Genomic DNA, 27204 nt, shown 5'->3' with positions numbered 1-27204 from the left:
GCTCTTTAAATTTTAAAGGATATTTTTCCACACAGCTAAAGATTTAAGAACTGTTCTGTAGGGCTGTGCATTCAGATATTCCTAGTCTAAATATATATCCAAAAATACCCCATCAGTATTTGCCAGATAAATTTATATATCCAGAGTAATATTCTGGTTTCCCAGAATGCCAGTAATCTGGTGCTGAAAATATTTGGGGCTGTATTTTATGGCTTAAGGGTTTTCTTAAGTTTGTTTTTCTTTCATTTTACAAGGATTTCAAGAAGTAAAAGAGAGGGTGGGAGATAGCTCACCCAGGTGACGGGATCAAACTTTAAAGGGATAACTGGAACTATCTACATAATCATGACCATTCTCTCACAGTCCTTCATGGCCGTCTTTGCATGGGCAAAAAGGAGAAAAAACAGGCACACAGTTTGGACCCATTTCAGGGCTAGATTTCTGTGAGTGTTTCTGCAGCTCTAGTCAATATTTGGATTTCTGCTGCCTGCCTGCCTGCCTTAGAAAAGAACTCAGCAGTTGCAACATGACTGAAAATCAAATGAGACAAAGGTTGAATTTTGTGAGAGTCTATTGGAACAAGTTTCCCTAGTCCTCTTTGAGTTGAAGTTACTTGGGTGTAGCCAGTTTGCATAAAGCTAACTAACAGCTACTTCTCTCAGTGAATTGGGGTGAAAATTATTTGGCAGAATGTTACGACTTTATTTAAGATTTTAAAAAAATTAAAATCAAAAGGTTTTTTGTGCAGCATATGTAGTTTACATTCATTCATATACAAATATTATACTTTTGAATATACAGTTTCTAACAAGGTTATCTTTGTCCATACTGTTGGTAGCTGTCGCACCAGTTGTGCCTGATTTAAGTAGTGACATTGACACTAGTAACTTCGATGATCTGGAGGAAGATAAAGGAGAAGAAGAAACGTTCCCTATACCAAAAGCATTTGTTGGCAACCAACTACCTTTTGTAGGATTCACTTATTACAGTAACTATCAGTAAGTATTTATTTATTTTATTTATTTTATTTATTTTATTTATTTATTGTTTAGTTTTATAACCCGCCCTATCCCCGAAGGGTTCTGGGCGGCGTACAAGGTTAAATCACAATCGGCTAAGTACAATCAAAACTAAGCAATTAAAATCCAATATAAATAAATTACTAGCTCCCCATTTAAAACAGCGGTTAATACTAGTTTAAAATCGAATCGGGCGCCCGGCAAACCCATTTTTAAAACCCTCCCTAAATGGGAAGACTGCTGACCCCATCAATAAAAGATGTAAACAAACAAAGATAGGAGGGGGGAGGGGGGCACCATCAACGGCTGGTTACTCCAAAGGCCCGGTGGAACAACTCTGTCTTGCAGGCCCTGCGGAATTCACCAAGGTCCCGCAGGGCCCGGACAGCTGGAGGAGTGTTCCACCAGGCTGGGGCCAGGGCCGTAAAAGCCCTGGTCCGTGTGGAGGCCAGCCGTATCATTGAGGGGCCGGAGACCACCAGCAAATTGGCCTCTGCTGAGCGCAGAAGCCGAGTAGGGACATATGAGGTAATTGCATTTTTAAAAATTATGATGAAGATAAAATCAATGTGATATGAAATAGATGTCACAAATATACCTTTGTGTGTGCCAAACAAAACAAAAATGGTTTTACCTGGTGGTGGAAGATAATGATTGAGAGGAACAGATAAATCGGCCATGACAGACGGGCAATTGAGTCTATTTCAGGCAATATATGCATTCTTATGTAATTCAAAATTTAGTTAATGGTAATGAGTTGGGCTCAGTGTCTCAGTTTTGTTAAATAAGGAGGTCTGGGAGAAGCTTTGCTCTTATCAGAAGAAGACTTGTCATTTAGTGGGAATTATTGGATCCAACCCATTACATTCAAAACGGAATATGAATGAGCACTCTTGAATCTACATACATGCAGTCTTTCCTTTTGCCTTTGCCTCATACCTAATTTTGACATGTAGTTTAGGGTAAATAGGCTAATTATTCATAACCACAATGCTTTCACATCAAACAAACATACAGTAGGGTCAGAAGTTCAAATCCAGAAATGGATGCCTGTCAAAGTGAAGGTTTTCTGGAGTTTTCCATACATCATGTGAATATGTCCAACCTCCTAGACTTTAATTACTCTGTCTTTGTGATCTGCTTTTCATTAATAAAATTGTAATTAAGATGAAAATGTAACTGCAGTGGTTGAAGAGTAACATGTAAGATAATTTGCTTCAAGATGTTTCAAGGCATAGTGACATTTTTCCTTGAGTCAGTTGAAAGGCAAATATTATTTTCCATGGGGTTTCCTATCCAGTGCAGCTTTTTCTGCATGTCACAATGTAATATGCTGTTTTTGCCTAGAAACACTGTAGACATAATTATTTTTCTTATGTGATGCACGCTTTGTTTTTCCAGCTTTTGAGGAAACTTTTTTATTCACTGCTTTATTACTTTTTACAAATTGTATTAAAATTATGTTTGCAGGTATTTGTCCAGTTCTACATCAAACTCTAATGACAACAGATCGAGCTCCAATGTAGATAAAAGTTTGGTATGTTTCACCTAGTTGGTGTGTTGAACACTTTTCTTTTAAAATAGATCAGTTGTGCTGTCAATTGAGTAATGGATTTTGGGCTGGTTTTTAATTCTGTATCTTCAAATAGTCCATTAATTTACTAAAGTATCACTGAAGGTACCTTTTGGAGATACTGAAGTAAATATATGACACACTGGAGAGCCAGCGTAAAGTAGTGGTTAAGAGCAATGGACTCTAATCTGGAGAACTGGGTTTGATTCCCCACTCCTACACATGAAGCCTTTTGGGTGACCTTGGTTCTCTCAAAACTCTCTCAGCCCCACTTACCTCACAAGGTGTCTGTTGTGGGGAAAGGGAAAGAGTTTGTAACCTGCTTTCAGATTCCTTATGGTTGAGAAAAGCAGAGTATAACTCCAAACTCTTCATTTTATTTATTTATTGTTTCGATTTCTATACCGCCCGATCCCCGAAGGGGATCTTCTACATTCATCTTCTACACATTAATAAATTTCATACTGCTTTCATAGTATCTTGATTTTCATTATTTCCTAAAACAGCAACACATCAGTTCCAAAATAAACAACTGTTAACTAGTGATTCTATTGATTAAAATTTATCTTTCTGAATAGTATACTAAATCTTTAGTTGACGGATCTATCATTTGAAAATTATGTCTAGTTTGTCATAGGTCCTGACTTTTTGTAAAAGTAATGAGAATCCCTTAAAACAACTTTATGTGGCTGATGTAAAGTAGATTATATATCACTGATAGGAGTGATTCCTAACTTTTAAGCCACTACTGTCTTCCCAGTATGCATTCTCTCCCCTCACTGCTAGTAAGATACATCATTCCAGGCCAGGCTACTATTTGTGTAGGTGTAACCCTCTGCTTGATTGCCATTAGACAACTCATCAATGTTACGTTTGGCTCCTGTTTATTGCATTCAATTTTTTAAAAAAATCTGGGAGAGAAATTTGGGATTTTACTCTAAGGGTGGTATGAGCCATATAAAACAGCTCTCCTTTGTTAGCTGTCAGAAACCATTGCAGGTAGAGCTGCCTAAAATTCTAAAACTCCACTGGCTTGAAAGTTTTGAATACCTCTAAAGATTTGTAAATTATGTCTGTTAAGAATTAGTGACATAGCCAGTCTTTAAATTCAGTAAAATCACATCTCTTCTGTTTCATATTTTCTTTAAAGTTGGAATCGCTCCAAAAAACTGTCTATCAGCTTGAAGAACAGTTACATAATGAAATGCAATTGAAAGATGAAATGGAACAAAAATTCAGGTGACTCCTTACATTACATGTTTGCAAACCCATCCTCCCTACACATACATATATAGATGTTTCAAGTTGTTAGGCAGGTATGTTAGATCCCAGAACTTTCTCCCTAAAATACTTGTTTTGTACATGGAAGGCTTTTATGTGGGGGACCTGGTCTGCAGTCTGAAATGGTCTGATCTAGCTATATATGTCTAACATCAGACTACTGATCGTGTAACATGCAGTATGTACTATCACACGTATTTTGTTTGCTGCCAGTTAACACCCCACCCCCAATTGCTTTGTACTGCTTTTAAGTGGGATGGGGGGGGGGGGGGAGCAGATCACAAGGAAATGTTTTTGTTCTGTTCTTTCACCAATGTTCAGGAGACCGTTCTTAATCATACCAAAACTGAAAAAAGTGGGAATTACTAGGATGACAGTGCAGTGCTGAACGGTGCTTCAATGGCATATATAGCCTGTGCTACTGCTACCATGAGGGTTTGGTCATGTTGAACTAGAGTTGTAGCATTTTTGTTGTATGGATGAGTTAAATTGAACACTAGCAGCACAGATTTATCAGGATATTATGGCTTGATGGTATTGTCTGTACTGTCAAGACATTGTCTATGTTTAACATTTAGTTTCTAATGAGAGAACAGAAATATAAAATAGAAGCCAGTTGTAATGTGATTTGCATTTTTTTTAAATAGAACTTCAAATATTAAACTGGATAAGATAATGAAGGAATTAGATGAAGAGGTAAGTAGATTTTCTCCTTAACCAACATTTTCTGTTTTAAAATTATTTTAAATTCTTACTTAGATATATTCTTTTCATACTGAATTTTGTAGGAATGAACAGGGAACAGGGAACAACAGATAGAAGAATTTAAGGGAAAAATACAATTTTGGAAAGGTCACAGGAAGCCTGAAGTGTGTGCTCTTTATGTAATATTGAGTTTGCAGATGGGAAAGTAATTTTTGTGTTGACAAAATTGAATATAAGAGTTTAGTTATATCATAGGAAAGGTCTGTCTGATCCAGCAATTTGTTTTTAACAAATGTCTCTTATAAATATGGCATGAATGTAAGGACTTTCTGTTTTCCTTCTAACGTTTGATGTTCAAATGAAATAAAATGAAAAATAAAAGTAGAGGCTTGAATATCAGGTATCATGGTTAATATCACTTGTTAGAGCTGTGGGATTGATGAAGAATGTACATTGTGTTCTTTTGTGCTAAAATTCTTTGCATATTATTTTTTTATAATACTCTCTTTTCCAAGAACCAAAATAGTATACACATTGTCATTTCTCTAGGCTTTTAATTATCTCATTTTCCATGTAGCTGCTCTGTTTTTTCCAGCTGGCCTATTTCTGCAGAGAATGTGACAAAGGAAAAGAGACACAAGCATATGAAAGAGAAGCTAGTCAAAATTCACATCACTATAAAATATTTAAAATGTAGTATTTGTATTGCTGTGTTTTTATTTATTTATTGGTCATAGTTTTGTAGCCACATTGCAAATGTATTATTTTTCATATATGGAAATTGGTAATGTTTCCAATTTACAGGTAAGTCAGAGAAAAGGCTTGGAATCTACTGTTACTCAGACTGAGAAAGAAAATATGCTGCTGCAACACAGAATAAGTGAATATCAAAGAAAGTCTGAACAAGAGAATGAGAAACGTCGGAATGTAGAAAATGAAGGTAGACTCTCTCCCTTGCACATATTTAATATATTTCAGCATAACTTCAACATTGTAGCATTACAGAACACTTTTTGCTTTTTGGAAAGTGTGATAATGTTAGGAATGTGTTGGATTCAGTGCAGTTGTCAGTAGCAGAAGCACAGCAGCCCCTTCCAATTCCTGGGTCATGGGATTTGATGGGCTACGATCTGCTTTCATGAGGAGCAGGAAGGAGGCAAAATTGCTTTTCTCCTTTCTGTAGGTACAGCTCTGCTGACCTTCTCCTCATTGAAGCGCCATCCATACAACTTAATCCACAACTATCCTGGGACTGAAAAGAGCTGCTTGTGCCTTCTGGTGGAAGGTCACTGAATCCAACACGATCTTTTCAATAATATGACTGAAGCATGCGTGGTTTGATATACCTCAATATAATTGATTTTTTCTTGCTGTGTAAAATATTATAATATATATCTACAAGAGGGATGAATAGACACATTTAATGGTTTATCTTTTCATCTAGTATCAACATTAAAAGATCAGTTGGAAGACTTAAGAAAAATAAGTCAGCATTCACATATTGCAAATGAAAAAATAACACAGTTGCAAAAGCAAGTAAGTAATTTTGCATGCCTCCATCTCCTCCGTACATCCCTCCCCATATATACCAGTTCAGAATACAAAAGTAACAGATCTGAGCATGTCAAATATATGTTCCCTTCCTTACTTTTCCCTTTACTTTTTTCCTTTCCTAACAGCTAGAAGAAGCCAATGATTTATTAAGAACAGAATCTGATACTGCAGCAAGATTGAGAAAGAGTCTTACAGAAATGAGCAAGTCAGTGAGCCAGTTTGAAGCCGTAAACAGGGAACTGCAGGAGAGATACAGAGTTTTAGAAACCACAAAGTTACAAGTGGAAAAGGATTATTACCAACTGCAAGCAGCCCTAGAAGTAGAACGAAGAGATAGGACTCATGGATCGGAAGTCATTGGGGAGCTACAAGGTAATTATTCTATACTGGCATAATTTCTATTATTTGACTAACCAAAATGATTCTGATAAACATATTGAAAGTATTATACCTCCTGAAAACTCTCTGCTTCCTTTCATAATAGTCATATGTATGCTGCCTTTTCACTTGAAACGTAAGCCTTTCACAGAGTATTTAATACAGTTTGCAGCATTTTAGAGGTGCATTTTGGCCCCATGTTCAGCCCCAGAAAGAAAGAAGGAAAATGTGGTAGCACTATATACATACCAGCAGAATATGGTGTGTAGCCTCTTAAAGGAGCAACTAGACTACATTGGGTTATCATGCATTGAGCCCTCCACATCACACTTTGCTGTGGACATGTTCAGGTTGCAACTTCCCAGTGTATGCATTCTGTAGAATGTGTGCTAAATGGCTGGAAGATGCCATAAACTAGACCACCACTATCCCTCCCCCCCTCCCCCCCGGCCATAAAAATTGAGATGTATTAAGCCTAATACTCTTATTTTGGGTGTTTACCTAGCACCTTAGATTTTCTTGATCTTTAGGAAGGAAAAGTAATTGCATAGAAATCTTCCAGCGTAAACAGTTACAATCTCTCCCTACAGTGATTTGGAGACTGTTTCACCTGGAAGAGTCAAGCATTTCATCCTTAATTTATGAAAGTTCACTATGATATAGTTTGAGAGCTCCCACTTGAGAGTGCAGAATCCAGTCAAGATGATATTTACCTTGGAAACAATTATATTACACATAGTGTTTGCTTCATTTTTATGTTAGTCAGATATGTTTGACCCTTTTTTAAAATTCAGTTGCTGGTTGGAAGCATGGCACAAATATTCTAAACATTGGTGTGGATCCATAGAGTTCCAGAGCCTCAGCTGACATTGTTGTGTTTGTGTGTCACGTTAGTTCTGCCCCCTTACTGTTCTCCCACCACCTTAAACACAAGAGAGGATAGAAGGGGTCTCCAAAGGTTGGGAAAAGGCCCTCCTGAAGTGGGAAAATGGCATGCTAATGGTCTCTTGATCCCTTCACACACAATTCGGGATGGAGAGAAACAGGCAATCACAGTAGGAAGGATTGTAGGAAGATTCTTTTACACAATTAACCCATTCATACTAGATAAAACTCAAGCCATTACTTCTGTTTCCACTAGCAAATGAAGATTGCAATTTGTTATAAATCCGCAGTGCAAAATGAGCCGATGCTTGGGTAGGCAAGTAACATACGTGGTTTTTCATTAAAACCTGTAACAGATAAAACTTTTTTTCAAATTTAGCTCGGATTACATCTTTACAAGAAGAAATCAAAAGTGTAAAAAACAATCTTGAAAGAGTAGAAGAAGAAAGGAAACATGCTCTGGACATGCTTAATCATTCTGAAAAGGTACAGTGATTAATATCTCTGTTAGGTTTCATTCTTAGTTTTTAGAATATTATGGGTTTGTATTTCAATTAGAATGTTTCCACATTTTATGTACTCTAGGTTCAAGTCAGAATGCAGGAGATAGTTAAAATAAGATGGTTTTGCAGACTAAATCATAGTTGGTTTTGCCAAAATATTTGAATTTATGTTGATAAAGTCCAGTAGAAATCAGTGAAATACATTATAAATCAGATATCTCTGCTTTTTATAGGGCTGTGTGTCAGCCTGTTAGAAATGTTACAAATCTTGCAATAATTAAAATCTTTCTTAATTATTTGTCTAAATATTTGTAGTCGAAGTCCTTTTTGGAGAGTTGACAGGGTATAAATGGAAATAAATAAATAATGTAGTGCGATAAAAAGGCAAGGCACCAAGGTATTTGGTTCAGTGAAAGAATCTCTGTTTCGCATGCAGAAGGTCCACTGTTCAATTGTTGGCATTTCTAGCTAAAATGATCGGGTCTGAGGTGATGTGAAACACCTCCAGCCAAGATCCCGAAGAACCTCTGCCGAGTACAGTATTGACCTTGATCAATCAATGGTTCTGATTCAGTGGCAGCAAGCCTTTAAAATTTTTCTTTGGCTCCAGGAGCCAGACCAATAATTTTATTATTTATTTATTAATTAAATTTCTAAACACCCCCCCCCCCCCGGTTTTGGGCTTGGGGTGATTTCCAATGGATTATATACACAATATTACTCCAAACAAAATAAATACAACAAAACTCACAGACTAAAAACATCCATTACACCTGCAGTTTCTGGATGAGTTTCACCGAAACTAGCTAAAAATCAGGGAAGGGGTAGCTGGGAGAGACTTTTCACCTTTCAGATTTCTGTATTTTAATTGTGCGTTTTCTAATTATTTCTCTCACGAAACCTAATTGTAACCATATAACATGAAAGCCTTTGACAATACGCTTAGCACAGTTCCTTATCGGAGGACCCCTGGATCAACACCAAGTCTTCAATGGAACACTAGTATTTTGAGAAATTTAATGAATGAAGAGCATTATGGATGTTGTGGGAGGGATTTCCAGGAATAGGAGGTTTGGGGAAGAATGGGAGGGTGGATAATAAAGCTAGAGGCTGTGGATGGTGAAAGTTGGTAGTGAGCAAATGGGAGGTAGATAACAGGGAATTAGGATAGAGGAAGACTCAGAAGAGTTTAATACATCTTACATTCTTTGTGAAGAGGTTTTAACCATAAGCATTTGTGGGATTATATATTATGGATGTGATTGTCTAAGTGTAAGTGTGACTGACTTTATTAACATTATTTTACCCTTGCCTTATAAATAAGTATCATTCTGTGGCAATTCCCATAAACCAATATATTGCAGTAAGAAAAAATGGAAGTGTCATGAGAAGTGTCATGAAACTCAAACATTTGTAATATGTAATATTTTCATTTAACTATGATTTATGAAATTGCCTTACAGGAAAAGAATACTTTAGAAATAGATCTAAACTACAAACTGAAGATGTTACAGCAGCGTTTAGATCAAGAAATAAATGAGCATAATGTAGATAAAGCTCGGTTGACTGATAAACATCAGTCAATAGAAGAGGCCAAGTCAGTTGCAATGTGTGGTAGGTACTTATATCTTTGAGTAAAAGGTTAAAATACTGTATTTGTTCATATTTTTCATTTCCATAACAATAGATTGCATATTGGTTGTACAAAGGAGGAATGCTAGTTTAATGTTGTTAAGTATCAGTAAACAGAGGGAGAAATTGGTTCCTTTGCCTTGGAATATGTCACCTCATTTGTTTTAGTTTTCTAAGTAAACCAACTAGAGCCTACAGTATGGAAACAGTAAAGGTATGGAACTGTAAAACTCCTTGCTAACTCAGTTTAACTTTCCTCTTTTATTTAAGAGATGCCTTTTAAAAAGCATTTAGATGAAAAATTACAATAAAACTTTAAGATAGCCTTTATTGGATAAGAAATTTGGAAAGTAAAAATAATTTATCTTCCAATCACCTATCCCCCTGTCAAATTGATCTGAGGATTGTGGGCCTTTTCAGAACAATATTTGCAGTTCTCCTGAAGAGTTAGAACAAGAAATAGAAATAATCACATAGCTACATGCATGAGCATTTGTTCTTTGTGTATGTCTGCAAATAACTTCTTTCTGGAATGTCCATGCTTCATCAAAAATTCTCTTTAGGTTCTCAACGCTCAAGTACTTTAGTGGAACAGATCACACTGGGAAGTGGATCTCTCTTGGATCTAATCCTCTCTACAACTGAAGCAAGTTCATCTAGAATCCCAAATGCTTCACTTCTTAACATTTCCAAGTGCTATTAATGCTATTAAAGTGTACAAGAACTTCATGAAATATTGTAGATTCTGTTTCCTCAATGTGGTGAATTCACTAATCAAGTGATTTGCCTCTCCCCATAGATTGTGCATAATTGCTGCTGAGTTATTAAAATATTTTTATTTTGCCTTGTTGACTGCTCTGTTACTTTATATACTTCCTTTCAACTAAAAGTTCCCAAAATGGTTTGCAAAATAGTGTAGTATAACAGAATCAATAACAATAATTTCATCACTTCTTGGTGAGGTTGGGGACATTGTTGTGGTGGAGGAGGAGACTCTACCAAGCTGTGTTCTAGCAATTATCTTTATCTCCTCAGCATGGGTATTGTTTTGGGTCAGTGCTACATGGAAATATCATTAGTATGTGTTCTGGTAAATTTTGGTTCATTCTGGGGCTGAATATTTCATTTTACCTGATTGTTCGATGACACAGTCAAAACCTTTAGTGTAAAACTATCATGTACTACTAAGCACTTGACTTCTCTGTGCCAGATCGGCATAGAATAATGTACTGAATTTGCAGTTTTAAAAGACATGTTAACTTTGGTTCTTATTTAGAAATAGAAAAAAAGGTAAAAGAAGAAAGAGCAGCAAGAGAGAGAGCAGAAAATCGAATTGTTCAAATTGAAAAACAGTGTTCCATGCTTGATTTCGATCTGAAGCAATCTCACCAGAAGTTGGAACACCTTTGTGAGCAAAAAGAGAGACTAGAAGATGAGGTAACTTTGCTTACTTTCTGTTAGATTTCTATTCCAAAGTGACTGTTAAAGAGAAGCCAACATTATTTAATGTGGCAACCTAAAAAGCTTCCTGATGATTTCCTTGATTCCTGCCATTTGATTTTTGGTTGCTATATATGCAATTCAGAGTTATCGGAACTGAAGTCCAAACAGTCCTTTTATCAAACCTCTTGGGCCCTTTTTGCTGTGTTGTGAGAAATTGCATGGGGGGGAGCAAGCAAATGTTAGAACTGGGGAAAATGCCTTGCTTGCTAAGAAATATGTACATATTGACATTTTTTCTGTTCTGCATAAAAATATATAACAAAACTAACTACATGGCAAGAATGGCCTGGGAAGTATAGCTCTCTTGTCGTATTGTTGCTTTTTTGGAGTTTAAACAAACTGTTTTCCCTTAAAATATGGTTAGGTTAAAAATCTTACGCTTCAGCTGGAAAATGAAATAAATAAGAGAGTGATGACTCAGAATGAACTGAAGATGCATGCTATAGAAGCAGACAACTTGAAAGGCTCTGAGAAGCAGCTAAAACAAGAGATCAACACATTGTTAGAAGCAAAGAGATTAGCTGAATTTGAGTTGGCTCAGCTGGCTAAGTAAGTAATTAAACAATTTAAAACTAATTGTGCGCTTTTGATCACTTTTAAGCCTCTTATGTACTGTGATTAAGGGGGGGGGTTTGGTTCGGAAGTATCAGGCACCTCTTCAATGCTACAAAAGTAGTGAAGATTTGTTGCTGAAGACAACAACAGCCACTTTCTTCCTTCCAAGTTTCTTTTTTAAAGTGGGCTTTTAAAGATCAGCATGGAACAATTTCCAATTTGAGACTTCTCCTAACCTTCAACTTTCATAGACAGCATGTTAAGTTAGAATCTCAAAACAGAGCTGCACATTGTGCTGTATTCAGTCATGGGAGATCTAATGTAAACAGGCTGACTGGCACAAGGAGGAGGAGCTATGTGATCCATTCTCTTGTGCCTTTTGTCTGCCATAAATCAGCACCTCTAGGCTGTTGTGTGACTGCAAATTTGCCCTAGCATGGGCTGGAAAGCCTTTTGAAGGTGATGATTTTACAAAGAAAAAAGTGGAAGCAGGAGCAGTTAAATAGCTGACTGAGTATAATAGCTATTTCTTCCCCTGTTGTTATCTGGCCTTTAAATAATAATCCCTGTCGTTGTTGTTGCTGGGAGATTTTTTTAAAACAGACTGAGGTCAACAAAGTACATGAAAGTGTAATTTTACACCTTGCGCTCACATCCTTGTTCAACTTTATTCCCTGATATATGAAGATTCACTGTTAAATGTGTCAGCACTCTATTAAAAACCGATTTAAATTGATTTTAGGGACTTTGAAGATTGTGTCTAATCAGCTGCCAGATGGAAGGGGGAAGAGTGTGGGGACAGCAAGTGGAAAGAGAGAAAAATGAGGCAAATGTTAAGACTATAAGAATTGCCATTCTGGTTCATTTCAGAGTGACATCTTCCTGTTTCCCACACTGGCCAACCAGTTCCACTAAAGGTCCAACAAACAGGATAGAGAGACTAAGGCCATTCCCTGTTGTAATCTCCCGTGTGCCAACTCCTTTTTATATCTTTGGTATTCAGAGGTTTGCTGTGAAGAAAGGTTTGTGTGTGATGGAATTGTGTTTAGTTTTAAATTTACTTACTCATCTTTCTCTCTCTCAAAGGCAGTATAGAGGGAATGAAGGTCAGATGCGTGAACTACAAGATCAACTAGAAGCCGAGCAGTATTTTTCTGTAAGCTACTTTTTGTATATACTCAAACCATGTTTAAAATTATGGTGCTATTGTGCAGAATATGGGGTGAACATAACAGTACTGACTTTTTATTTTTTGGTATTTCAGTAAGTAGCTCTTTATTCCCACCTGAGAAGGGGGAAAGGAGAGGAAGAAGGATGTGACAGGCACACCTATCTGGGTACATCTAAGCCACAACCTGATGAACTGCAGCTTCTATTGTATTTATAACTGTAATTGCAGCAGTTTGCCTGGTTTGCTTGGTCATGCTACTATGAAAAAGGGGGGAATATCCAACCAAAAAAGATAGGCTATACCAAAAAAAGAGGAAAAAAAGAAGGTTGAGAGCGCAAAAAGCAGCAAAAATTAGTGTGATGCAACATAGAAACGAACAAATTCAATTATGGGTATAAAATATGCCAGTAATTTGATATATTAAAAAACCAAAAACAGGAAACAGTTGTGCACTAATCTAAAATACCACACACCACCAAATACACTAAACTATTCAAATATTTCCAAATCTGAAATTTAATATTATCAAAGTGAGACACTTTGAGAAACACAAATGTGGAAATATTTGGAGACTGATTTTATGTAAAGAGTATTTAAATCACTCAAAGAAATTAATTTTCTTGTAATTTCTCATGTTTTTTACAGTGTGAGTTAGATATGATTCTGTTAATTATGGTCATAAGCTAACTAATCAAGGCATTGCATTTTACATTCTGTTTTATTGTGTTTGGTAGTGTGTACCTCTTCATTATGGTGTCCAGGTGCAGCTGAAGAGTTCAGCTGCATCTAAATATTCCTGCTTCTTTAGGTACTGTATGATGGTCAATAACTCTGCATGATGTATTATGGTCAATAACTATTTTGGCTGTTTTAGGGGACATAGGCTATGCTCTTTAATATCACTGTTGCAGATTGCTCCTTGCCTTCTCTTTTTGCTTGGTTGCTGTTGCTGCAGTTGTTGTTTACCATAATCTGTCGGGATCTAAGCCAGGTGAAGGCAAATGTTAAATTAGTTTTATCTTAGATAAGGCCTTTTTTATCCTTGCACAATGGACTACAGAAACACAGTTTTAATTCCAATCTGAATGCTCTTCTGCCCTCTTTTGCCAGTTTTCATTCCAGTCTGAATGCTTCCCCGTCTTCTGCTACTAATTATTACCTGGACGGTTGCATTCTGACCATATCCAGTGGGAAATTGAATGGTCTGATTACCCATGTAATTGCTATTATCACTACTTATCTTTTTCTGCCCCCTACTCCTCTGCACCAGGCACAAGTAAAGAAGCAGTGGCGTAGTGGTTAAGAGCAGGTGTACTTTAATCTGGAGGAACCGGGTTTGATTCCCTGCTCTGCTTCTCGAGCTGTGGAGGCTTATCTAGGGAATTCAGATTAGCCTGTACACTCCAACACGAGCCAGCTGGGTGACCTTGGGCTAGTCACAGCTCTACGGAGCTCTCTCAGTTCTACCTACCTCACAGAGTGTTTGTTGTGAGTGGGAAGGGAAAGGAGACTGTCAGCCCCTTTGAGTCTCCTACAGGAGAAAAAGGGGGATATAAATCCAACTCCTCCTCCTCTTTTTCTTCTCCTCCTTCTCCTTCTCCTTCTCCTTCTCCTTCTCCTTCTCCTTCTCCTTCTCCTCCTCCTCCTCCTCCTTCTTCTTCTTCTTCTTCTTCTTCTTCTTCTTCTTCTTCTTCTTCTTCTTCTTCTTCTTCTTCTTCTTCTTCTTCTTCTTCTTCCTCTTCTTCTTCCTCTTCCTCTTCCTCTTCTTCTTCCTCTTCCTCTTCCTCTTCCTCTTCCTCTTCCTCCTCCTCCTCTCTTCCTCCTTCTTGTAATAGTACTAGTACTAATGCTTCACTCTGTTTTCAGTATATTTGTGTACTTTTCTTTGTTAACAAATAATGGGCTGCCATCTTTTTTGTTCAGTCTTGGCCAGTTTCCTTGTCCTTCAAGCTCCACTGTAGCCTTCTTGATGGTTAAAAGAAACTAATATCTGGATGGATCCAACACAAAACCTATATTTATACTCGGTATGATAGCTTTTCTTCTCTGTTTCATTTGCAGACACTTTACAAAACTCAGGTTAGAGAACTTAAAGAAGAAATTGAGGAAAGAAACAAAGAAACTCAGAGAAAAATTCATGAATTGCAGAATGAAAAGTAAGAAAGCTTTGTGAACATGTTGCTTCCACAGTTAAGAAATGTTAAACCCTGGTGAATTTAACTGGGAGTTGGGTACTTGGTTTGGTCTCTGTCTCTCTGAAAGTAATGGACCCTACATTGCATAACTTTGAGTTTGCATTTTATGTTTTTAGAAGGATAACAACTTTAGGGTTTTTTAATTACAAAATAAAAAATAATTTGGCCTCCCATTAGAGATGAGAAATTCTCAAAAAATTAGCAAAAGCGACAATTTTCTTGAATTTCTATCTTGAAAAGTCAGACTGATGGTCTAAAATGAGTCTGTAAGATAGAAAGTATCAGACATGAGATAGCAAGTTTTTAATGAGATGCTCAGTGTATAGACTTCAGAGGTAGACAATAAAGAAAATGGGCCCAACAGTACCAAACAGTATTGGGTATTCTATTTCAGTGTGTAAAAGGCAGTCCAGTTGCCAATAATTCCCATACTGCAACAAGAATGCAGTGTCCAATGATGTGCTAATATGCGAAGCAGAACAGAACAGCATACTCGAAAATATTTTCCTTACATGGATCCATGCTTACATTCTGAAAGTAACTAATTGGTATAAGTTTATAAAGATTAAAAATTTATATTGGAAACAAGGTCACACTGTAGAATCACTTATTCCCATTTGTAAGTTCAAACTCTTTTTTAAGTTTAATAGTATGTTTTCTGGGTCAGGAAATTTTTGTTTTGTAAAATTGGTTGATTGAAAAGACACACCAGGATTATATTTTGTTTTTTAAAAACTGCAAGCCATGTTATATGAGAAAAGTATTGACTGTTTGTTGTAGAGAAACGCTTGTTGCCCAGTTGGATCTGGCTGAAACAAAGGCTGAGTCAGAACAATTGGCCCGAGCCCTTCTGGAAGAACAATATTTTGAACTTACTCAGGAGAGCAAGAAAGCAGCATCACGAAACCGACAGGAAATTTCAGATAGAGACAATATTGTAAGCAGGGTAAGTTTATGATAAAGTGATTTGTAATATGTTCATCTTGATGTTGATGTGACACTTGCAAACTCCCCCCGCTCCCCAATAATGCAGTCCCCTACCGATTTCCCATTGTTTCCTGCTCCTTCCAATGCCTACTTAGTGAATTGGTCCGCCACAACACTGTCTGCCATTCAACATGGTTCTTCATGTTGTGGTCAGGAATACTTGGTATCTATCCCTAGCAGGAGAACTCTTCTTCCTCTGATTCTGATGACTCTGAAAAACACTTCAGACTTGCCACCATCAAATGTGGTTTATGACCTGTGGGCTGTCTCCCAGTGGAGATTGCTTTTTAAAACCTTACTGTTTTAGCAAATGTGCTTGGGTCATATACAAAACTTTTCTGTGATTTGTTTCTCCTAACCCTTAAGTGGCATTTTTGGCTTCTGTCTGTTCAATAAGGAGGGATGGTGGACTTTGCGCTCAACCCTCCATGTAATTCTGCAAAGGTGAAGTAGTTCTGATTATGCCAATAACTTTCTGTCTGTCTTTCTGCTTGAGCAGTTCTGACTTCAAAGGCAAAGAGAAGCACACCCACACTGTACAAATCTTGTACTCAAGCTTCAGATTAATATTTCAACATCTAACACAAATACTTCGTCCTTTTTTTTGCTTAGCTTGAAGAAACAAACAATACACTAACTAAAGATGTTGCCTTTCTAACCAAAGAAAATGCTGAACTCAAAGAAAAAACTAAGAAGGCAGAAGAAGGTATGTTGTGTTTTCAGTTTTGATGGATTTATAAAAAATGAGTTCAGCAAATATTATTATTATTATTATTATTATTAATAATAATAATAATAATAAACCGCCCTCCCCCGAAGGGCTCAAATATAACGAAGCCCTTGAAATATTTTCTCTTTACACATTCTCCAGTAGATTTCTTTCACTTGTTTAAAACATTTCTATGCTGCTTTTCCACCAACTATGGCCCCCAAAGCAGCAATTTCATTCCAGATGCACATGAATATTTTAGGAGTTGTTTGATGCACCATTACTGAAAAAGCATTGATCCCCGGACACCGTTTAAAGATTTTGTTGGTTCTATAAGAACTTGTGAGTGAAAACCAGGCAGAGGAAGTAATTATAGAGGAAGTAATTATAGCTTGAGTTGTAGATGTAATGTGTTGTAATAATGGCATTCAGTTGTCACAACAAGCTAGTGAACAGGGACATGATTGGTTGTTCACTCACCCTGCTGTTCCATCCTCCTCTTGTGCACAGAGCATGAGTATGAGACACCTTGAAAAAACTACAGTTCTCTGTAAAGTCTGAATTCTGTGTGAATTGGACTTAGCTTGTCTTTCATTCTCCAAAATTCAGAACTAGAATTAACTGCAGTTTTAAAGCCACTGTGGGGAAGGGGTGTGTGTGTGTGTTGCTAAAAAAGCCCCAGTTCATCTAGGATGTTTGCGTCATGAGGAATTTCAGTTTGTTTCAATACTTATTCAGGTTGGGAACCGTAATTGTACTCTGGCTGTGAAAAGTAGGAGAAAGTGATAGGTAGCATGCAACCACAACAAAGTACATTTGTAATTGTTACAGCAGCAAATATCAAGTTTAATTACAATTTTTCACAACATCTGAATGTACACATTCTTTTTGTTGAGTCAAAATTCCGAATAAGAGACATAGTTTAACAGAATCCCTTTAATCCTTCCATTTTTAAAACGTTGCATTACGGGGCTTCTTAGTTTCCACAATAAAACAGAAAAATACCTTGAATGATAGCTAACTTCATCCTGATAAAATGGGTTGTCTTCTAGTCTGGATGGGTTTATCTCAGCTCCTATATGCTGCGTCCAACTCTCTAGAGACCAGGTTACACCCAGCCACCTGTGGGAGTTGGGGGTAGTTACCTGGTCCAGGTTAGGGAATTCCTGGAGATTTTGGGATAGAGCCAGGGAAAAAAGGGACCTCGGTGGGGCACAGAGCCATAGAGATAATCCAAAGTGTCTATTTTCCCCAGGGAACTGGTGTCTGTAGCCTCTGTAGTCTCTGTAACTACAGAACTGTAGTTCTGGGAGAGGCTAGGATCCCTACTCTAATTGTGGAAGCAGTCCATTGGTTTAGTCAGGTTCGCAGGCTACAGTGAAATTTTTGAGTGGAGAAGAAAGGAAAAATTAGACAAGGTGCAATTGATCTGATGCTATTAACTGTCTAATGTTTTTAACAGAGTATAAACTAAAGAAAGAGGAGGAAGTCAACAACATTAGAATGCAGTATGAAAAGAACCTGAACACTGAAAGAACCCTTAAAACACAGGTATTTTCATTTTCATCCTACACTGATGTTCACAATTTTAGTGCACCATTTGTCCTTTGTGTGTAGGTGAGGCACAGTGGAACAGAAAATCTTAATTCAGTTGTAGGCTAATGGGGTCTGAACTTGCTGAAGCTGAGATGGGGAACGATCGTGGAGTTGTAGAGGATAGCTCAATGGAAGTATCAACAGTGTGCTGCTATGGTGAAAAAGGCTAACTCTGTGTTGGAAGTAGTTAGGAAAGGACTGGGTGATATTATAGTGCCTCCGCATAGGTCTGTGGTGCTGCCTCATTTGGAATATTGCATACAGTTCCAATCACCATATCTCAGAAAATACATTGCAGACCTGGAAAAAGTACAGAAGAGGGCAGCCAAGATGGTTGTAGCACTTTCTCTGTGAGGAAAGGCTGAAGAGTCTGGTATTTTTCAGTATAGAAAAGAGATTTCTAAGGGGGGACACGTTAGAGGTTTATAAAATCGTACCTGAGAGAACAGAGTTGACAAAAATGCGAGAACATTAGGGCATTTAATGAGGATGATGAACTGTAGATTCAGGTCAGACAAAAGGAAATATTCTTTACACAGTGAGTGATTAAAATGTGGAATTCACTGCCAGATGTACCTGTAGTGATGGCTACAGGTATAGTTAGCTTTAGAGGCTGTCAAAGTTTGAACCTGCCAGTTTCAGGAGGCAACATCAGGGGAAGGCCTCAGCCTCTGTGCCCTGCTTGGCCACTTTGTGAGACAGAATGCTGGATTAGATGGGCTACTGTTCTGATCCTGCAGCACTGTTCTTAGGTTGTTTTTTTCTGTTCAAAATCCTGTTCATATTAGGACTATTTCAATGGGAACAGCTGCTATTGTGGTCCATATAGTTTATGGAATTTTGTGCATTGTAGTTACTTTTCTAGGCTAGGTCTGGCAGGATCTGAATTCAGATATGTGCTTGGTCATGCAATTCTCTGGAACCATGAACCAGTTACTGTTTCTCAACTGAACCTTTCTCATAGGGTAAAGTTGAGGGAGGCAAGGAAGGATTCGTGCATTGCATGGAAGGAAAACATTTTTCAGAGTAAATTCCAATTAAGGTACTACTGTATATAAAGCACAGAAAAAACAACAATGCTGGTAGCACTCATTTTCTGCATTGCTACCAACAATCCAAAAGGTAGTATTCACTGAGGTAATAGGTTATCTGCTTATCTGAGTTGTGAAAAATGAAAACTCTGTATATAAATGTATTCGTATTTAAACAAATATATCAATTTGCTTATTTTTCTTATAAGGCTGTCAACAAACTAGCTGAGATTATGAATCGAAAAGATTTTAAACTGGATAGAAAGAAAGTAAACATGCAGGATTTCAAGAAAAAAGAGAAAGAAAATCGCAAGTTGCAATTGGAACTTAACCAAGAAAAGGAGAAATTTAATCAAATGGTGATAAAATACCAGAAGGAGCTTAATGAAACACAAGCGGTAAGACTTATATGGACCACAAGTTTCTACATCAAATGTCTTCCCCTTATCACAGTTTTACTAGATGACAACCCTTGGCTTATAGTTGTGCCATCTCTGTGTGTGTGTCTCTCTCTCTCTCGTATTTATAAATCTGTCTGATTGAAAAGAATTATACTTAAACTATTATAATTGATATGTTGTTACATTTGTTGAATTTCCTAATAATTGGTCTGTGAGTAATTAGTGTTTTGTTTTTAATTATTTTAATTATTTTAATTTTATGGTCACATGTATGATTGCCAAATTACTTAATGTAAAAAAACTATTATTGTTATTACTGTATTCTCTTATTTTCTATTGACTACAGCAACTTGTAGAAGAGTCAACTTATAGGAATGAACTTCAGATGCAGTTGGATAGTAAGGAAAGTGATATAGAACAACTGCGCAGCAAAATTTCAGACCTACAACAAGGCATGGACTCCACTAGTGTGACCAGCCTGCAGGCAGATGAAACTGATGGCAGTGTTCTAGGTAAGAGGCGTGCATGTTTTATCCTTACCTCTATGTGATTTACTTTATAGTTCTGTAAGGTGTTCCCTTTTTAAAAAGAACACATCATTTTTAACTTATTATTTGACTTTCTTTATTTCTTTAATGGTAACTAGGGTTAGATGGTTATGCAGTGTAAAAATTTTATCCCTAAAGTAGGATATGGAATATCCTAAGACAGGATATGGAATTCCATAGTAACTCTTACAGAGAAAAGCTCAAAGATCAAATTCCCACTTTCATCATTCCGCTAATATAAAGCTTGCATTATGCTTATATACAGTATGTGGAAAAGCTTTACCTCTGCTGTTGTCATTACTGTTGTGTTAATTTTAATGACTATATAAATGTGTAAATTACACAGTTTTCTCTGCAGGCTTTTAATATTATCATATGACCTACAGTATTATAACATCAATGAGTAATCTCTAGCCCAGTGGTGGCGAACCTTTGGCACTCCAGATGTTATGGACTACAATTCCCATCAGCCCCTGCCAGCATGACCAATTGTCCATTCAGGCAGAGGCTGGTGGGAATTGTAGTCCATAACATCTGGAGTGCCAAAGGTTCGCCACCACGGCTCTAGCCTCTACTATATAAGGCCTCTGACAAGGGTAACATCTTTTTTTAGTTGTCTGTTTACAGATTACCTTAAATTGGGAATTCAAGCTGAATCACTCTTGCTTTCTTAATAACTTAAAAAATGCTACACATCTGGTGTCATGTTCTTTATATTGCTGGATGCTTTTAATCATGGACTGGCAGTTCCCTGCTTTTAACTTATCAATTCATTACATTTAAATGAATTTATTTTATTTTAAATTACAACATTTTATTTTTGAGGCTATTTGAGTTGTAATGTTGATTTATTACTGTAGTAAGGGGATGAAAAAGAATGTGTAACAAATGGCATTGTCTTCTAATGATATGGTACCTTTTTTGTCAGTTCTAAATTATCTGCAGATAATCCTTTCTAAAATTCAAAAAACATCATTATTATGAATTATAGAATTTAAACCTGCAATTTAAAGTTCAACCCAAGCCTCGCTGAGACCAGGATTGAATGAGCCTGCTCTACTCCTGGACTCTACGTGGAGTTTGGGGGTGGGGATGGGGTAGGGTGGGGTGGGGTGGGGTGGGGTGAGCCTGGCTGGCCCTATTTCCAAGCTCCATGTGGAATTCAAGGGCAGGGCTAGCCCCACTTGCCAGTGTTCAGCTGCGCCCCTAACCTGAACTCCTTGGGGAGTTTGTGGCCAGGACGCAGTTGCAAGGGGCTGGGACACTGCTGTATGGGGGGATGGGCTGGATACCCAGGGTGAGCCCTGGATGCCATTTTACTCTGCTACACCTGTGTCTCCATGTCTGTCACTTTCTGTTTTTCTGCCCCCAACCCATCACTCTTTCTCTTTCCCAGCATCTAGCCTGCTTCCCACCCTCACACAGCAGCAGTGATGACAGTGGCTCTTCTGAAATCACAGCGGATGTCCCAAATACAGTTCCCTAAGGGGAACTGATCTCTGCCATCTGGAGATCAGTTATAATTTCAGGTGATCTCCAGCCCTCATCTGCAGGTTGGCAACATCAGTTCCCCTGGAAGAAATGGCTGCTTTAAAGGGTACAATCTATGGTACTGTACCCTTCCGAGGTCCCCCCCACCCTCAAACCCCACCGTCCCCAGGCTCAACCCCTCAAATCTCCAAGAATCTCTGAACCTGGGGTTTGCAATTTCCTTCCCACCGAGCAACCAACCTACCTTTTCCTACCCCTCTGTCTTTCGTTTTCCAACTCCCTCCCCCACCCCCCGCCCAAAGCCTTTACCTTGGAAAACTAGTATTTCTGCACAATCGGGACGAAAGCAGCTTACATTGATCACTTCCCCTTTTTATCCACATAACAAGCCTACGAGGTAGGTTAGGCTGAATGTTCCATGATCATCTAGTGCAGGGGTCTGCAACCAGCGGCTCTCCAGATGTTCATGGACTACAATTCCCACCACCCCCTGCTAGCATGGCCACTTGGCCATGCTGGCAGGGGCTGATGGGAATTGTAGTCCATGAACATCTGGAGAGCTGCAGGTTGCAGACCCCTGATCTAGTGGGCTTCCACAGCAAAATGGAGATTTGAACTTGGGTCTCCCAGGGCTTGCTCTGAAACTCTAACCGCTATACCACACTGGCTTTCCTAGGGTGACTCCTATTGAACAGAAGCAAGCAGCCAAACCTAGATAAGTCATGTAAGTCGGGTGGAATCAAGTCACTCAGGTGCTGCTTCCAGGCCTAGGTTTACCAACTTCCCAATGGGAACCTGGAGATCTCCCAGATTTACAGCTGAATTCCGTATGGCAAAAATCCCTGGAGAAAATAGCTGCTTTGGAGGGTGGAATCTATGGTGTTATACCCTGCTGAAGCCTCTTTCCTCCCCAAAATGTGCCCTTCTCAGATTCCAACAAAATCTCTGGAAACTTCTACTCTAGAGATGTCATTAATCAGAACTTGTGATGTAATGGGCAAGCTTTTTTATTAATTAAATCAGATTCAACAGTGTGATCAACTGGCTTTAAGTGCAAGAAAATTTGCTTTCATAAGTAGTGTACAAATAACTTCTGCTGTTTTAGTAATGATGTAGGAATCTTATCACAGATTTTTTTTAAATCTGTCATTTGAAAACTGAATAAACTGCTTCTCTCTCACTTTTTATATCTAGCTGATTCTTCCTGCATTCCTTATTTATTTATCTTCTATTCTTATCTTCTGTGAGTAATGGGATATGTGGGTACTTCTGTTCGCTTTCCTGCTTTCTTCTTCCCATGTAAACTGTGATTTTCAGTTGCTGTCTTTATGCTGTTTATTTTATCAATTTCCTACCCTAGTATTAAATTATATCAATAATATATATTTAATAGTACTATACATCCTGAAACATAGTTTGTAGACCCCAGTAATGTTTGTGTGTTTCAAAATATTTCTCTTGAACATGAGCAGTAAAAAAAATTTTTTTATACGCATCCTGCAGTAGTTGCATTACTATAATAAGTGAATTTGTGACCAAGCATGAATCAGTGCTTCAACCTCGTTTTTGTTTAGTTGTGTCTTGTATTCCTGCTTTACCAATCTGGTAACCGCTAATAGCTGCATGAACATCTACTATATTATAGTACAGTGATGGCGAACCTTTTAGAGACCGAGTGCCAGGGGCGAAGCAAAGGAAAACTGCGTCCACGGCACGTGTGCACCCTGAGCCCCTACCTCGCCCCTGCCTGTCCCCGCCCTGCCCTGGAACATCCTGAAACACCCCAGTCACACCCCTGGAACGCCCTTGCTACGCTCCTGCAATGTCATGCACCCAGTGCATTGCACACCCCTTACCCCTTGACACTATGCCACTTCCAAGTGCCCAAACTGGGGTGATGGCGCGCGTGCCCACAAAGAGGGCTCTGAGTGCCACCTCTGGCACCCATGCCATAGGTTTGCCACTACTGTTATAGTAGCTATAGTAGAGGAATAGGAGCTTTCACAGTCAGTGCTCATGTCTTTGGAGGATTTTAAATCACTCCTCCTTTTAAATATTTTTTAGATTTTACTGAAATACTGTTCTGTGATTAAAATTGCACTTCATTTTTAAAAAACAGAATCAAGAATGGAGGGTTGGCTTTCCATACCAAACAAAGGAAATATAAAACGTCATGGATGGAAGAAACAGGTATTTGATAATTCTTTCCTTTTAAGCATAAGCCAGTACTGTGATGGGTTCTATATCAATTTTCATATTTCTACTTGCACAAGACATCAAACAGGCAGAACACACTGATGCTTTCAGTATTACCTTTCTAGTATAGTTCTCTAAAATATGTACAACAACCATTATTTGAGCAGGTGACATTTTCTGTGGGCAAAGGATAGTTGTGGCTTCAACCAACGTTTCTGTTTACAGTTTTGTGACTAATGCAAAGCAAATAACTAATTTATCTTCTAAGCTTTCAAAATATTTACACACTCCTATAACATGTAGGGGCCAGTACCAAGTATGCAATATTGTCATCAGTGAACTTTAAGCCACAAGTTTAAAAAAAGGATTTGATAGTGCTTCTGACAAGGCAACTTTATACAGCATAAGCAGAGACCCACATCGTCAAGCCCCCAACTCCAGCTTCACCACCTCAGTGATGGATACAACAGTAGTGGCTCCCCACAGCCTGCCCAACCCTAGTTTCACCACTGCTGCCCCACCCAAGTCTGCCTGATCCCTGCTTAATTATGGTGGCTCCTCTCCAGCCTGACTCACCCTAGCTTCATCACCTCAACAGCTATATTATAGTAGCGATAGTAGAGGAGTAGGAGCTTACACAGCTGATGCTCATTGTCTTTGGGGGCATTTAAATTCCCTCATCTAATTTTTTTAAGTTTTCAGATTTTTTTAATGTTTTTCTGCAAACCTGGGGAATCTTCCAGGTTTTCTGAAAAATCTGCCTTCTATCAGTGGTTTTTTCCATACAAGTCACCCCATATGCTTTTGAAACATTTGAAAAACTTTTTAAATCCTCCCACTCCCAGCTTGTCCACACTCACCCCCTCAAAATAATTCCTGGCTACCATTTTGTGTTTTTCTCTGTTTTTTACATTTTTCTGTGGAATCAGTGCCTTGTGCTGCAATTCTCCATACCTCGTTTACTCAAAGCATCAAAAGTTTCATTTCCTAAAAAGTTTTTAAAAACTGACAAAAATAGATAGGCAAGGTGACAGAATGGGGCGAGAATGTTGCACTAAGGAGAAAGTCTGGAACTGCATAGAGGCGTGGGAAATATCTTAAAAGAGATTGCACAAGTCAAAACTTTTAAAAGCATTTTCAGCAAAAAAATTACTAAAATTGAGGATATATTTAAAACGTTTTCAGACTGGAAATAAACAGTTTTTGGGATAAAAACCATGTAAAATTCCTCAGAGGAAATGTTTTATTTCTTATTTTAAAACATTTTAGTTTGGTTGTGTGGAAAGGGCCACAGTGAGCCCAAATTGGAATGTAAGGTATATTTGTGATACATGCTTATAATTTGCATATCTCGACCTTATATTCAATTAAAACCCATTGTGCCTAGTGGCTGTTAGCCAGCTCCTTATTTTAGGTCTAATCCCTGCTTGCTTTGGGCCATTATTTAAGGGCCAGTGGGAAAAACCTAACACCTGGGATTTTATGTTCCACTACTAGTCAGAAGTAATTGCAGGTGAGAAGGGGCTGCCTAAGATTCTGAATGCTCCTAATCTGTCCCCGCTTTGCCTCTCAAGATTTGTAGATCTCTTTGATAAACTGTACTGTCCTTAATGATAACTGCAGTATAACACTGAGTGAAGGATGTTTGCTTAATTGGTTTTGCCTTAATTAACTTACAAAGTTTTTGTGTAAACAACGGATTGGGAGTTGGGTAGAAATTACTTAAGAATGCATATCATAAGAATATATGTCTTACCAGATTTTCTTTTCTATTTTTTTCCAGTATGTTGTGGTCAGCAGCAGAAAGATATTGTTCTATAACGATGAACAGGACAAAGAACAATCTAATCCATCCATGGTATTAGATATAGAGTAAGTTCTTCTAATTTTGGTTTGAGATTTATCAGCAGTATTGTTATAGTTTTTTAAAAGTATTAAAAGAGTGGATTTGAAAATATAAATCAAACCATGGAAGATTGAATTTTCTGCTGTGATTCAGAATGAACAGTTAAATTAGTTTCTGACTCACGGGAACATTTTGTCTGTAGACTTTTACACCTAAATTTTAAAATAGCAGTTCACATTGGGCCAGAATTTAATAATGATGGCGATTACTTTTGACACACCGGAACAGAAATTCAGCTTTGTCACCAAAGCATGACCCATCAGCCAATAAAAAGAGAATCAGAGAGAACATTCTGTCCTCTCCCATAGTTGGAAATTAATTCAAAAATGTATGGCTCAGTTGACCATTCTAGTTTGTTTTAAATACAGTGTTCAAAATGCTTTCACACGATCGAAGTATGAATCCTGGGCCATGTAACTAATTTCTGTGGTTCAATCTGAAGTCTTAAAATTATTGTTTTATTGGTGGGAAGTAACATTAAAAGATGAAGTAAGAAAGGATCCTCAGCCATTTTCAGCACACAAGAGCCTTGGCAATTTTGAGGCCAGCTGGCAGGCTCCACTTCAAAATGGCTTCCACAGGAGACCTATCTAAGTTCATATACGGAAGAGGAATTCACATAGAAGAAGACAACCAATAGGGAAAAGGAAGGGTAAAATACAGTGAAGATGATCATGGGAAGAAAGGGGTGCTCCACTTTTCTGGTGCACCCCTGCCTTCACAGCTGATCTGTGGGTTGTGTTTACGGGATCCAGAATCCTTCCTCTCAGTGGTGGGCAGGAGCAAAGTGAAAAATCCCTTTATATGTTCCTATGGCAGCTACTCACTGGTTCTTCATACACAATACCTTTAATTTCCTGAAGCACATGGCAGGTACCTGGGGAAGTGCCTACAGCTGCTGTGGTACTTGTTGAAAAACCCTGGATCAACAGCCACCTTGGTGGGAAAATGTCTGGCTTTGCCTGATACTTTTGGTAAAATGTTTGTTTCCTCACAGGGCCAACCTTGTTTTCCTAACTGAATTCAAATATCCCTCTTATATTAAAAAAAAACAGTTGGTGGCATCTTCCTCTTTTGAAGTAGAGTAGCAGTTTCAGAAATGGTGGATAGTAGAAGTACATTTGCTTCCTTAGATACTGAATGCATGTTTGTGCATTTCCATACATTGCATGCATAGAGCATCATCCTCAAAGTGCTGCCCCTACTGTCACAAACAATAGTTTCATTCTAAAATCTGTGTAGGGCAAAACAATGGCAGCAATAATAGTTTTGAATGCATATGTTTGTTGTTTATGTTGGTCACATGGGAGGCATTAATATCACGTCCTACTATATGCCATGGTGATGAATGTTTCCAGTGAACCAATGGGTAGTAAATTTTAGTG

General features: G+C 38.0%; 1 protein-coding gene across 3 annotated transcripts in view; it reads left to right on the top strand.

Annotated features, from left to right (window-relative positions):
• ROCK1 (Rho associated coiled-coil containing protein kinase 1) overlaps positions 1-27204 on the top strand; it is an 84620-nt gene that overhangs the window by 36683 nt on the left and 20733 nt on the right. For 2 of the 3 annotated variants that reach the window (XM_048507195.1, XM_048507194.1), the window contains exons 10-29: positions 839-998; positions 2490-2556; positions 3743-3831; positions 4521-4569; positions 5383-5518; positions 6023-6114; positions 6258-6504; positions 7775-7881; positions 9362-9512; positions 10807-10967; positions 11398-11582; positions 12675-12744; positions 14821-14915; positions 15735-15900; positions 16554-16647; positions 18113-18201; positions 19487-19675; positions 20025-20190; positions 23837-23907; positions 25697-25785. In XM_048507195.1, the coding sequence (XP_048363152.1) occupies positions 839-998; positions 2490-2556; positions 3743-3831; positions 4521-4569; positions 5383-5518; positions 6023-6114; positions 6258-6504; positions 7775-7881; positions 9362-9512; positions 10807-10967; positions 11398-11582; positions 12675-12744; positions 14821-14915; positions 15735-15900; positions 16554-16647; positions 18113-18201; positions 19487-19675; positions 20025-20190; positions 23837-23907; positions 25697-25785 (2473 nt within the window). Of the gene's footprint in view, positions 1-838; positions 999-2489; positions 2557-3742; positions 3832-4520; positions 4570-5382; positions 5519-6022; positions 6115-6257; positions 6505-7774; positions 7882-9361; positions 9513-10806; positions 10968-11397; positions 11583-12674; positions 12745-14820; positions 14916-15734; positions 15901-16553; positions 16648-18112; positions 18202-19486; positions 19676-20024; positions 20191-22911; positions 22961-23836; positions 23908-25696; positions 25786-27204 lie in introns of all 3 variants that reach the window. The other variant, XR_007245391.1, reaches the window with a different exon arrangement.

The sequence above is a fragment of the Sphaerodactylus townsendi genome, linkage group LG09 (genome assembly GCF_021028975.2).
Source record: "Sphaerodactylus townsendi isolate TG3544 linkage group LG09, MPM_Stown_v2.3, whole genome shotgun sequence".
NCBI classification, from domain to species: domain Eukaryota; kingdom Metazoa; phylum Chordata; class Lepidosauria; order Squamata; family Sphaerodactylidae; genus Sphaerodactylus; species Sphaerodactylus townsendi.
This window is presented reverse-complemented; position numbering and strand designations above follow the sequence as displayed.